We start from the raw sequence: 13,799 nt of genomic DNA, 5'->3' as shown, positions 1-13,799 counted from the left end.
GGGGTGTTATATACGTGTGTGTGAGGGGGTTGTATATTATGAGGGGTGTTATATACGTGTGTGTATGAGGGGTATGTACATGAGGGGTGTTATATACGTGTGTATGAGGGGGATGTATATTATGAGGGGTATGTACATGAGGGGTGTTAATTATCGGAGGGGTATTTATTGGGGGTTGTTATATACGTGTGTGTTTGTGGGGGTGTATCTTGCAGCACACAACTCGTCTTACGGCAGCTCGGATTTCGGTCCGGTTGCCATGGCGATAACGTCGCAGACGTCGACGTGCGCGCTCGCGGTGAGGGGGCGTGTCCTGTGGTCGGGATAGCGCGAGTTGCAGGGCGTTCAATCAGCTCCGGAGCCCGAGGTAAGAGCGGCGGCGGCGGGTGATGAGCGGACGGTCTGGCTGAGGCGTGCGCGGGGCCCGATCCTCCGCTATAACCGGGGGAGGCGGACGCGGAGCAGCCGCCATTGTGTTTATAGGGGGAGGGGAGCAGGCGCCATGTTCTTCATCGAGATGACGGCGGTCGGGGGGAGCTGTGAGCCCGCGCACCCCGCGTCCTCTCCCCGGTTCTGCAGCCCATCATTGCTCCCGGTTTCCCCGGTGTTTTTATTTTATTTATTTTATATTTTTTTTAATTTGTGGTTCTATCCTCATTCCCCCCCCTCACGTCTCCCCCCGCGCAGGCGCAAATCCCGCCCAGTGTCTCCGGCCGTTTAAAAGATGCTGCGGCCGCTGATTGGCTGATCCAGGCCCCGCCCACCGAACGTTGCCTCTTTGTTTTGTGTTTTCTTCTCCCGCTTTTATCTGGTCGCTGATTGGCTGGATTTTCAGCGCTCGGGCTGTGATTGGCTGCAGGTAATGTGATGCTCCCCATCCCCCCTGGTGTATCGTCTGTGTTTCCTGACCCCTCACCCTGGCATTGCCCCTCACAACAGCCTCTGCACCAGGTACTGAGCCCTGACCCTGCTGGACGGTGCCGGTAATGCATCTCTCTGCAGTTCACTGATCACATCTCTCTGTACACGACTGTCTCGGAGGACGCAGCGCCCCCTACAGGCCGACCTGTGGCACTGCAGCCGTCACGTTGGTCGCCGTCTCTCCTCGCCGTCCTCTCATCTTTTGTTCTCTCCGTCTCTGAAGGTACACGTGATTCACCATGCCCATCCGACGCTCTGTCAACTCCTCCAGCCAGGAAGCTGCGCCGAAAAACCGCCCCGCCGAGAGCGAGGACAAGAAAAAAGAAGGTAACGTGTCCGACCGGAGGGAGAGGAAGGGTCCGTGCTGCGGCGGCCGCTCATCATATCCCTATCTCTTATATAGAGGCCGATGCCAGCTCCGAGGAGTCCGCGTCCACCGGAGAGGAGCAAGAGACCGAAACGCCCCCCGCAACCTCCAGCGAGACGGAGCAGGTGAAGGAGTCCGATGCCAACGAGGAGAAGAAGGCCGACGGGGCGGACGGCGAGGAGGCCAAGAAGGAGTGAGTGCTGCTGCGGGGGATGGACGGCGGCCGATGCCAGGAGCCGCGCCGTGTGACTGACTTAACGCGTCTTGTGTTTTTTTTTTTTTTGTAGTGGTGACAAGGAGCAGTCCAAAGAAAAGGAGAAGAAGGTGAAGAAGACCATTCCGGCGTGGGCCACCCTGTCTGCCAGCCAGCTCGCCCGGGCGCAGAAACAGACCCACATGTCGTCCTCTTCACGCCCCAAGATGGACGAAATTCTGACTGAAGCCATCAAGGTAAACGCTGACTGATTATCCTGCAAAGATGTCTGGCAGCAGCTGTGTGTGTAATACTTTTATCTGTGCAAGCATAGAACTATGTGCACCCCCCGATTCAGTGTTTCCTCATCCAGTGTGCCTCCAGCTGTTGCAAAACTACAACTCCCAGCATGCCCGGAGGTACCAACTTGACCTGACGGGTCTAGGTCTTCAAATTGTGTGCCTCCAGCTGTTGCAAAACTACAACTCCCAGCATGCCCGGACAGCCGTTGGCTGTCCGGGCATGCTGGGAGTTGTAGTTTTGCAACAGCTGGAGGCACACTGGATGGGAGACATTCCCCTGATTTGGTGGTTTCCACTAGAGATGCGTGAACTTTTACAGTAAATTCGATTCCTCACAAACTTCTCGGCTCGGTAGTTGATGACTTATCCTGCATAAATTAGTTCAGCTTTCCGGTGCTCCGGTGGGCTGGAAAAGGTGGATACAGTCCTAGGAGACTCTTTCCTAGGACTGTATCCACCTTTTCCAGCCCACCGGAGCACCGGAAAGCTGAACTAATTTACGCAGGAAAAGTCATCAACTGCCGAGCCGAGAAGTTCGTGACAAATCGAATTTACTGTAAGTTCGCTCATCTCTAGTTTCCACCATTACATAGGAATACCAAACACTTAGTATACACAGAGGGACATATAAAAAAATTTAATAAATAAACGGATTTAGCACTGTTTTTTTTCCCCTATTTTCATGCCAAAAATGTAAAAGTTTTTACAACTAATATTTGGCACAAACTAATACATTTTCAAAGAACTTTACACTTTTGTACAATTTTCTTAAAGGGGTACTCCGGTGGAAAACAATTATTTTTTTTTTTCAAATCAACTGGGGCCAGAAAGTTAAACAGATTTGTAAATTCATTTTTTGACCAATTTGTGCTGCTGCAATCCTCCTCTTTTTGTATACTCTGTATCTGCCACAGCAGCAGCGTGCACCCGTGTATTAGGTTACTGTGTTGGCTATTGTTTTTTTGTTTAGCTTGTTTGTACAACTCAGGGGGGGGGGGGAGATGGCACCCTCTTTAGCTGTGCACCCCTCCCCCCTTTCTCCCAGGATGGTGTTTTAAATTGTTAATGGATCCAGCATGTCGCCAAGTCAGAGGCTATATGCCCAGCAGATTATATGTATATAGCTATGTGCCCAGCAGAGGTGAGTGGATACGAGGGTTAGGCTCAGAATTTGTGCTAGGCTCCCATCCTAAATGAGGCCACGAGGACACGTTTGGATCAAAAAGTGCGCTAAGAGCCTCAATTTTGTTGACCAATGTGTGCTGCTGCAATCTTCTTTTTTTTTTGTATAGATTTGTAAATTACTTCTATTTAAAAATCTTACCCTTACAGTACTTATAAGCTGCTGTATGCTCCACAGGAAGTCAATTAGTTCTTTCCACAGTGCTCTCTGCTGACACCTCTGTCCGTGTCAGGAACTGCCCAGAGTAGAAGCAAATCCCCATAGCAAACCTCTCCTGCTCTGTACAGTTCCTGACACGGACAGAGGTGTCAGCAGAGAGCACTGTGGTCAGACTGGAAAGGACTACACAACTTCCTCTGGAGAATACAGCAGCTGATAAATACTGGAGGGACTAAGATTTTAATTTTTTATTAAAGGAAAGCTGTCAGTAGTATCAACCGCACTAAACTTGTTACACAGGCTTGTAGTGCGGGTGATGCTGATTATACGGTGCTCACATTGTGTAGATTCGCTCCGCATTTTTTTATATATGCTAATGAGGGCCTTGGGGCATGGGCGGAGCTCCGATCCGAGCTTAAGGCACCCTAATGTCGTCTTGGCCGGGCTCATCAATATTCAGCTGGGCGGAGCTGCACAATGTGAGTACAGTTTTAATTAAGATCACGCACTCTACAAGCCAGTGTAACCGGTTTAGTGTGGGTGATTCTACTGACAGATTTCCAAATCAGCTGCTGTATGCTCCACAGGAAGTTATGTAGTTCTTTCCAGTCTGACCATAGTCCTCTCTGCTGATGCCTCTGTCCATGTCAGGAACTGTCCAGAGCAGGAGAGGTTTGCTATGAGGATTTGCTCCTACTCTGGACAGTTCCTGACATGGACAGAGGTGTCAGCAGAGAGCACTGTGGTCAGACTAGAAGACTTCCTGTGGAGCATACAACAGCTAAGTACTGGAAGAATAGATAATTTTTTTTTAGTAGAAGTAATTTACAAATCTGGAACTTTCTTGCACCAGTTGATTTGGATTTTTTTTTTCCACCGGAGTACCCCTTTAAGAACATTGTGCAAAAGTATAAAGTTCTTTGAAAACTTATTAATTTGTGCCTAATATTTTAGCCCAAAACGCTGAAAAAAAAGTTTTGACTGTCCCCCGCACAGTCTCCATAGGACAGATGGGGTCCCATATATTAGAGGCGCGTCACTGGGTGCACTGATTCGGGAGTTGGGGTAAAGGGTAGAGATTAGCGAATTTACAGTAAATTAGATTAGTCACAAACTTCTCGGCTCGGCAGTTGATGACTTATTCTGCATAAATTAGTTCAGCTTTCCGGTGCTCCCGTGGGCTGGAAAAGGTGGATACAGTATTAGGAGACTCTTTCCTAGGAATGTATCCACCTTTTCCAGCCCACCGGAGCACCGGAAAGCTGAACTAATTTATGCAGGATAAGTCATCAACTGCCGAGCCGAGAAGTTTGTGACTAATCTAATTTACTGTAAATTCGCTCCTCTCTAGTAAAGGGGTTATCCAGGATTAATTAAAAAAAAAAGTGCCACTCTTGTCCTCAGGTTGTGCTGCAAGGGTTTATTGTGAACGGAGCCAAATTGTAATGCCACACACAACCTGAGGACAAGAGTGGCGCTGTGTCTTACTATTCGTGGATAACCCCTTTCATCTCCAACATTTGCGATATATGTGAAACTCTGCTGCCGTGCCCCTGAAGTAGTGTTACTAAACCAACATGCTTCCAGCTGTTGCAAAACTACAACTCCCAGCATGTTCAGGCATGCTGGGAGTTGTAGTTATGCAACAACCTGAGGCATGCTGGTTGGAAAACACTGCCCTAACAGGATATATGAACCAATTTTTTTATATATATTTTTTTCTTCTTTATACAATAAGAATTACTAAAAAATAAACCTAAAAGTTTTGTCTACAGCTTGGATACAGAGCCTTGTGTCTCCATGGTAACAGACTACATGTGTAGTCTGATCCAGTAGCCCATGGTTTCTGTTGTAGTATCGGGAACACCCTGCAGAGGGAGCATTAGCCACGGTCAGGTTTTTCTCTGGCGCCCACGTAACGTTCTTGTTTGCCTTGCAGGCGTGTTTCCAGAAGACGGGGGCCTCCGTCGTGGCAATCCGAAAATACATCATCAGCAAGTACCCTTCCCTAGATCTGGAGAAGAGGGGATACCTTCTCAAGCAGTCCTTAAAGAGAGCGCTGCAGAGAGGAAACATCCGCCAGGTGAGACTGCACAGGGAGAGTCGCTCTGCTTCAGTGGTCTTCAAAAGGTGGACCTCCAGCTGTTGCAAAACTAAAAATCCCAGCAGGTCTACCAACTTGACCTGACAAGTCCTCAGGTAGGGCTTAGTTCTCCAAACTGGGCCTTCTGCTGTTGCAAAACTTCAACTCCCAGCATGCCCGAGTAGCCGACGGCTGCCCGGGCATGCTGGGAGTTGTAGTTTTGCAACAGCTGGAGGTCCACTGTTTGGAGGTTACTGCTCCAGTTACCTGCTTGTTCAATGATTCAATAAGCCTTGGGGCCTCGGTCTCCACATTTTGAGCCTTCTGCTGCTGCAAAATTACAACTCCCAGCATGTCCTGCCAGGTCATCGGGTAGGGCCTAGGTCTTTAAATGGTGGACCTCCAGCTGTTGCAAAACTGCAACTTCCAGCATGTCTAAAAACTTGATCTATCAGGTAGGGCCTAGTTTTCCAGACTGTGGGCCTTCAACTGTTGCAAAACTTCATCTCTTAACTGTCAGCTTGCTCCCCCTCCCGGGGACGCTGATCAGTTTGATGCCTACTGTGCCCGAATCCGCCACGCCGGTCGTCCGAAATCTTTCAAAAATGTCTGTATATGCTAATTCGGTGGTAACTGGCACAGCCGGGGTTCCTGGCACTCTGACGTCAGCGCCGCCCAGCTAATCAATATTCCTCCCCTCCCTCCCCCTCTTCATTACAGAGCGGGGAAAAGAGGGAGGCATATTGATGAGCTGGGTGGTGCTGACGTCAGGGTGCCAGTAATCCCGCCTGTGCCAGTTAGCACCTAATTGGCATATACAGAAAAATCGAAGATTTCGACAAGATGGATCCGGGCACGGTAGGCATCAAACTGATCAGCGGGGCACTGATCAGTTTGATGCCTACCGTGCCCGGATCCATCTTGCCGAAATCTTCGATTTTTCTGCATATGCTAATTAGGTGCTAACTAACAATCCTGCTGATTAGTGTGGGGGTGGGGAAGCTGCCAGTTTTCCTTTTTATAGGCCACTGCTCCAGTTACCTGCATGTTCAATGATTCTAATCTGTTTGGTTCTTCACACAGATCAAGGGGAAAGGAGCCTCCGGCAGCTTCGTCGTGGTCTCCAACTCCTCCAAATCTGCATCAAAGTCCAGAGACAAGAAGGTGCCCACAATTGTCTTCAATTATCCACCCGGGTTAAAGGGGGCATCCAACAACCGCTCCTCACTCATTGCGTCCTTTTTCTTCTCGACAGAAGAGCAGCACCCCGGCAGCAGACCAACCCAACGTCAAACTGGAAGACATCCTGCCGCTGGCATTCACCAGACTGTGCGAGCCCAAGGAAGCTTCCTACAGCCTCATCAAGAAGTACGTGTCGCAGTATTACCCCAAGCTGAAGGTGGACGTCAGGTGAGTTCTGCTCCGCAGACTGTGGAGACCATAGATTGGTGCTGCCTTGCTCCTGCGAGTACTTTATATATTGGTGACTTGGTTGTTGGGTTTTGCAGGCCTCAGATGCTGAAGAACGCTCTGCAGAGGGCCGTGGAGAAGGGCCAGTTGGAGCAGATCACAGGAAAAGGAGCATCCGGCACATTCCAGGTCAGTCAGCTGTCGATACGTTCCTCTGTGCCATGTTCTTTGGTGACGGCAGGGAATCGGGGCAACACTGGAGCATCTCTCATTAATAACAATAAATTAGCTTCGTTGAGTGTCCGGGTGTTTAGTGACACGTGGCTTTGTTCTGTTCCACAGCTGAAACGAGCAGGAGATAAACCCCTTCTAAGCGGAGGCGTTTTCGAGGACGCCATCCTGTCCGCCATCACAGCGATGAACGAGCCCAAGACCTGCTCCACCACTGCCATCAAGAAGTATGTGCTGGAGAACCATCCTGGGGTGAACTCCAGCTTTCAGGGTGAGGATTTAGGAAAACTATAAGAATGGTCAGAACTCTGGCAACTGAAATGTAATGTGGATAAGTGCAAGATTAGACTGGGTTCACACTACGTTTTCTCCCATACGGGAGCGCATACGGCAGGGGGGAGCTAAAAGCTCGCGCTCCCGTATGTCACCGTATGCGCTCCCGTATGTCATTCATTTCAATGAGCCGGCCGGAGTGAAACGTTCTCTCGTATGGGAGAAAACGTAGTGTGAACCCAGCCTAATGGACCTGGGGCGTAAAAACCCTCGGGCAGAATATACAATGTGAGACAGTCCTGACCTCAGTATCTGAGGAAACGGATTTAGGAGAAATTATTTCAGAAGACTTAAAGGTAGGAAGATGATGTAATAAAGCAGCAGGAAACGCTACATAATGCTTGGATGTATAGGGAGAGGTATAAGCAGTAGAGAGAAGTGCTCATGGGTGTATAGGGAGAGGTATAAGCAGTAGAGAGAAGTGCTCATGGATGTATAGGGAGAGGTATAAGCAGTAGATGGAAGTGCTCATGAGTGTATAGGGAGAGGTATAAGCAGTAGAGAGAAGTGCTCATGGGTGTATAGGGAGAGGTATAAGCAGTAGAGAGAAGTGCTCATGGGTGTATAGGGAGAGGTATAAGCAGTAGAGAGAAGTGCTCATGGGTGTATAGGGAGAGGTATAAGCAGTAGAGAGAAGTGCTCATGGGTGTATAGGGAGAGGTATAAGCAGTAGAGAGAAGTGCTCATGGGTGTATAGGGAGAGGTATAAGCAGTAGAGAGAAGTGCTCATGGGTGTATAGGGAGAGGTATAAGCAGTAGAGAGAAGTGCTCATGCCGCTGTACAGAACACTGGTGAGACCTCACTTGGGGTATTGTGCGCAGTACTGGAGGCCGGATCTCCAGAAGGATATATATTCTCTAGATAGAGTTCAGAGAAGATACTAAACTAGTACATGGATTGCAGAATAAAACTTACCAGGAAAGGTTAAAGGACCTTAATGTGTATAGAAGAAAGAAGAGACTGAGGGGAAATGATAGAGACTTTATATACATAAAGGGAATCAACACGGTGAAGGAGAAGAAGATACATAAAAGAAAAACTACCACAAGAGGACATAGTTATATATTAGAGGGGAAAGGTTTCTGCAGTAATATCAGGAAGTATTACTTTACTGAGAGAGAAGTGGATGCATGGAATAGCCTTCCTGCAGAAGTGGTCGCTGCAAATACAGTGAAGGAGTTTAAACATGCATGGGATAAGCATAAGGCTATCCTCCATATAAGATAGAGATATACATAAGGATATCCTTCATAGAAGATAGATAGGTAAAAGGCTATCCTCCATATAAGATAGAGATAGGCATAAGGCTATCCTTCATATAAGATAGGGATAGGTATAAGGCTATCCTTCATAGAAGATAGGGATAGGTATAAGGCTATCCTTCATATAAGATAGGGATAGGTATAAGGCTATCCTTCATAGAAGATAGGGATAGGTATAAGGCTATCCTTCATATAAGATAGGGATAGGTATAAGGCTATCCTTCATATAAGATAGGGATAGGTATAAGGCTATCATGCATATAAGATAGAGATAGGTATAAGGCTATCCTTCATATAAGATAGAGAAAGGTATAAGGCTATCCTTCATATAAGATAGGGATAGGTATAAGGCTATCCTTCATATAAGATAGAGATAGGTATAAGGCTATCCTTCATATAAGATAGGGATAGGTATAAGGCTATCATGCATATAAGATAGAGATAGGTATAAGGCTATCCTTCATATAAGATAGAGAAAGGTATAAGGCTATCCTTCATATAAGATAGGGATAGGTATAAGGCTATCCTTCATATAAGATAGAGATAGGTATAAGGCTATCCTTCATATAAGATAGCGCCAGTGACTTTTGATAGGACTCTGATTATTGGGCAGACTAGATGGGCCAAATGGTTCTTATCTGCCGACACCTTCTATGAGTCTGGATATGCACCCCCCCCCCCCCCTCCCCGTTGTCTTCTGCCATGAGGACACCTCGTAGAGAAGAGATTTCCCTCATTCCGATGTTCTGTGCGTCTTTTCCCCCCTCAGTTCACCTTCTGAAGAGAACCCTGCAGAAGTGCGAGAAAAATGGCTGGATGGAGCAGATCTCTGGGAAGGGATTCAGTGGCACGTACCAGCTCAGCTTTCCATATTACCCGAGGTAGGAGGCGCCCACACTGGCACTATATATCTTTGTATCTTTAGCCTTTGGCGCTGTAAGGCTCCGTTCACATTACGCACGGATTTTGCTTGCAGCAGCCTCCCATTGATTTCAGTGTGAACTCCACCACTTCTGATGAAGTCTATGGCAACAGAGAATTGTTGTTTTGTCAATGGGTCATTGCTTATTACGATTCAGATTAATTTAAGGAAATGAACAAACCCGGCAAGAATTCTGCCTCGTCCGGGCAGATTCTACTTACAGCATCCTCCTCTAAAGGACATTAAAGGGGTCTTTTTTTTCTTTTTAATCAAGTGGTGCCAAAAAGTTACACAGATTTGTAAATAACTTCTCTAAAAAAAAAAAAAAAAAAAATCTTAATCCTTCCAGTACTTATTAGCTGCTGAATACTATAGAGGAAATTATTTTCTTTTGTCTCTTCCACATTGCTCTCTGCTGACATCATGACCACAGTGCTCTCTGCTGACATCATGACCACAGTGCTCTCTGCTGACTCCTCTGTACATATCAGAAACTGTCCAGAGCAGGAGAAAATCCCCATAGGAAACATATGCTGCTCTGTACAGTTCCTAAAATGGGCAGAGGTGTCGGCAGAGAGCACTGTGGTCAGAAAGAAAATAATTTCCTCTATAGTATTCAGCAGCTAATAAGTACTGGAAGGATTAAGATTTTTTTTTTTTTTTTTTTTTTACAAATCTGTTTAACTTTTTGGCACTAGTTGATTTAAAAAATAAAGAAAAACCACCAGCGTACTGCTTTATTTTTATTTAATTTAAGTACCATCCCATTCACTAGAGCAGTGTTTCCCAACCAGGGTGCCTCCAGCTGTTGCAAAACTACAACTCTCAGCATGGCCAGGCAGCCTTTGGCTGTCTGGGCATGCTGGGAGTTGTAGTTTTGCAACAGCTGGAGGCACCCTAGCATGCTGGGAGTTGTAGTTTTGCAACAGCTGGAGGCACCCTGGTTGGAAAACCATGCACGAGTGTTGTGCTGGGACTTCTCTGCTGGGTTCTGTCTGATAGTTGGACATGTTAAATTTTTCACCATATTGTGAACGACACAGCAGAATCCCGTTATAATCAATAGGAGTCTGCTGCAAGCGAAATCCTAGTGGAAAGGATGTAGTGTGAACAGATCCTATATATGGTGCTATAAAGGAAATTATCTCTTTCCTGCAGTCCCTATGTGCTGTTCCCAGACAAGGCAGCTGAGGAAGAAGAGGAAGAGTCTGACAATGAATCAGAAGAGGAGGAGGAGGAAGAAGAGTCTGAAGAAGAATCTGAGGACGAGGAGCCACCTCCAAAGAGAAGGTAAGTAAACCCCATAGAAGTTACTGGGGGGTTCATGACCCCATAATGTGGATTGTATATGGAATGACCATCTTTATTATACACAGGATGCAGAAGAAGGCGGCTCCTTCTAAATCTAGGTCCAGAGCCCCTCCACCCAAACCCAAGAAGAGCGCTCCAGCCCCCCGAGGGAAAGCAAAGAGTGCCCCCAAAAAGGCTCCTCCACCACCACCCCCTAAAGCGAAGAAGGGAAAAGCTGCTTCCCCACCTCCTCCCCCTGCCAAAAAACCAGCCAGCCGGGGCTCCAAGAAGGCCGCACCCGCAAAGAAAGCCGCAAAGCCTGCGGCAAAAGGCAAGTCCAGCCAGAGGAAATCGCTGCGGTCCAGGAAGTGAAGCGTAGACCACGGAGATGGCGGCACCTCAAGACAACAGCCGGGGGAGAGAAACCATTCCAGTGGTTTGATTTCCAGGAAAAGCGACTTTTCTAAAGTTGTTTGTTCAGTTTCTCCTTTTTTTTTTTTTCCCCTCTTCCTGTTTGAGTTCAGAGATGGTGCAGCATTCACACATCTGTTTTTTGGTATAGCAGTAGCCGCTGTGCACCCCCTCCCCACCCCCACAACCCCCCCCCTCCTCGTCCTCTGACCGAAAAACCAGCAAATGGTCCATTTCAGTTTCTTTTTATATATATATATTTTTTTTCCAAATGGTTTCCTGGTTGTGTAAATGCTAAAAGAATTGAAATCAATGTCAATGTTTAACCATTTGTTTCATTATTTAAAATGAACGTCGAGTCCCTTTTGCTGCAGGAAATCCCTTTTTTTTTATTTTTTGGTTTTTATTGCGTAGAGAAAGATGATGCGGCTGGGAGCGAGATAAGGATCCGTTAGTTGCTTTCCAGATACATCATTACGATGGTGCTGACTTAGTGCTGTGTAGGATACAGAATATAAATCTGAGCCCCTTCCACCATCAGACGAGCCGTTTAGCTAGGCCCACGCAACCCCCCCCCGGGGATGAGGGTCTCTGACCTCTGACCCATCTTCCTTCCGGCATGTTGTAACGGAGGAGCAGAGTTGCGCTGTCGCCTCTTGCAATACGTTGCGCGAGACATGGCTTCCATCAGACATGCCCGGTGCGTCGCACCCTCGGCTAGATCGGCATCTGTAGGTCTTACACGTGAGTGACTAGACGTAGCATGTTGTACAGAAATCCAACTTTTTATTTTTTCTTCTTTTTAAACCGATTGTGTCTTTATTTTAATGTTTTGCCATTTTGTAAAGATTTGGGTGAGGATAGACAAAGTGAACCAATGGGTATTCTGCTGTTTGCTACAATAAAAGACTAGATTCTGCTAGTAAGGCTCGGTGTTTGGTTTTTCTTGACTGTAGCGCGTGAATCTACGTGAATCCAACCCAAAGTGCGGCACAATATGGAAAAAAAAAAAAAACCTCCCAAAAAAATTCCATGATATTTATGATGCACACAGGGTAATGTTCACACTGAGGGGTTGGAGAGGAATTTCCGCGAGTAATTCTTCTCGCTTATTCCTCTCCAAATCATTCGGCAGTGAAAAAACCCCCCATAGCATGTAATGAAAATTCTGCTCTTCAGTTCACACTGAGGAATTTCCGCTAGCCGAATTCCGTCACTGAATTCCGTTCCGCATGAAGAATGAACAATGTTCGTTCTTCATGCGGAATTCGCGTCGTAACTCCATAGAAGTCAATGTAAATATTTTTTTTCAGGCCGCCAAACTCCCGTGCAAAAAAAAAAAATAACAATGTCTTCTATGCTGCGCTGAACTCCGCACTGATTTCTGCGCGGAATTCTGCGCAGATTCCACGCCGAGTCCGAGCGGGAGAAACTGTAATTTCTGAGCGGATTTGTTCAGCGCAAATTCCGCTCAGATATTTGTCAGTGTGAATGTACCCTAAAGGGTACCTTTCATCGAAAAAACTGCTTCTTTCGATTTCATTTTCCACTTTGAAAAAAATGACCACTAGGGGTCTCCCTACCAGTCCTGGCCGCAAGCCCTCATGTTGGAGTCCTAAATCTCAAGATTGCAGCCAGGACACAGACAAGCTCAGCACTGCTCCCTGCTTGTCAATCAGACTGGCCGGAGCCAGCACTGTGCTCGTAGCACAGCAGGACATACCGTATTTTTCGCCCTATAGGACGCACCGGCGTATAAGACTCGCCCAATTTTAAAGGTGCAAAATCTAGAAAAAAAAGATTCTGCACCCAACAGTGATCTTCATTCTGCGGACCTCCAGATGTTGCAAAACTACAACTCCCAGCATGCCCGGACAGCCGTTGGCTGTCCGGGCATGCTGGAGTTGTAGTTTTGCAACATCTGGAGGTCTGCAGGTTGAAGACCACTGGTATAGGAGGTTATACTCGCGTGTCCCCGCCGCTCCGGACCCGTCACCGCTGCCCTGGATGTCGTTCCATCGCTGTCACTGCGTCCCCGGGGTGTCCACGCTCTCCGTCGCCATCATCACGTCGCTACGCACGCCGCTCCTATTGGATGACGGGACGGTAGGTAAGGTTCCTCCCGGTGTCCTGTAAGCTGTTCGGGACGCCGCGATTTCACCACGGCGATCCTGAACAGCCGGGCTCCATACATGCTTCCCCATGTATAGCTGTGTGTGTAGTACATTCTTATATGGGGGGAGGGGTTTATGTGCAGAGCATTGCACTCTAGGGGATGAATGAGGGCTAATATTTTTGCGCTGTCATCTGTACTTTTTATCGGTATCATTTTTGTTTTTAATGGGACTTTTAGATCACTTTAATTTTTTTTTATTTCTTTTGCATATGAAGTGACCGAAAAAACTGAATTTTAGATTTTTTTTTTTTTTTTTTTTACATGTACACGATTGACCTTGTGATTTAATTAACATTCATTTTTTAATAGTTCAGACATAAACACGCGGTGATACCACATTTTTTTTTTTTCTACATTATTTTAGTTAAATGGGGAAAAATGTTTGTTCTATACACATGGGGGTATGTGCAGAGCATTGCACCCTTGTCTGCACATTACCCCCCCCCCCCCATGTGTATAGCAGTGCAGAGCAGACTTCAGCCACAGATGGGAGGATCGCTGACCGCCGGGGGCGCAGGATAGTGCAGAGTGTGCGCTCCAGAAGATTTGACATTT

The 13,799-nt window shown here is 47.1% G+C and overlaps 1 protein-coding gene across 3 annotated transcripts; it reads left to right on the top strand.

Moving 5' to 3' along the window:
• Nucleotides 1-221: 221 nt before the first annotated feature.
• HP1BP3 (heterochromatin protein 1 binding protein 3) lies at nucleotides 222-11,994 on the top strand. Of its 3 annotated transcripts, none has more exons than XM_056543580.1 (12): nucleotides 222-367; nucleotides 1,145-1,248; nucleotides 1,325-1,481; nucleotides 1,576-1,738; nucleotides 5,065-5,208; nucleotides 6,292-6,372; nucleotides 6,464-6,618; nucleotides 6,717-6,807; nucleotides 6,961-7,120; nucleotides 9,215-9,326; nucleotides 10,526-10,657; nucleotides 10,744-11,994. In XM_056543580.1, exons 2-12 carry the CDS (start codon nucleotides 1,161-1,163, stop codon nucleotides 11,027-11,029), a joined length of 1,569 nt encoding a protein of 522 aa, XP_056399555.1. In that variant the 5' UTR covers nucleotides 222-367; nucleotides 1,145-1,160; the 3' UTR covers nucleotides 11,030-11,994. The 3 variants fall into 3 exon arrangements, with proteins under 3 accessions (XP_056399555.1, XP_056399556.1, XP_056399557.1); XM_056543581.1 differs by lacking the exon at nucleotides 222-367 and adding an exon at nucleotides 390-859; XM_056543582.1 differs by lacking the exon at nucleotides 222-367 and adding an exon at nucleotides 929-951.
• Nucleotides 11,995-13,799: the final 1,805 nt, after the last annotated feature.

This window comes from Hyla sarda, chromosome 10 (genome assembly GCF_029499605.1).
Source record: "Hyla sarda isolate aHylSar1 chromosome 10, aHylSar1.hap1, whole genome shotgun sequence".
NCBI classification, from domain to species: domain Eukaryota; kingdom Metazoa; phylum Chordata; class Amphibia; order Anura; family Hylidae; genus Hyla; species Hyla sarda.
Note: the sequence above shows the minus strand (reverse complement) of the source record. Positions and strands in the feature narration are given on the sequence as shown.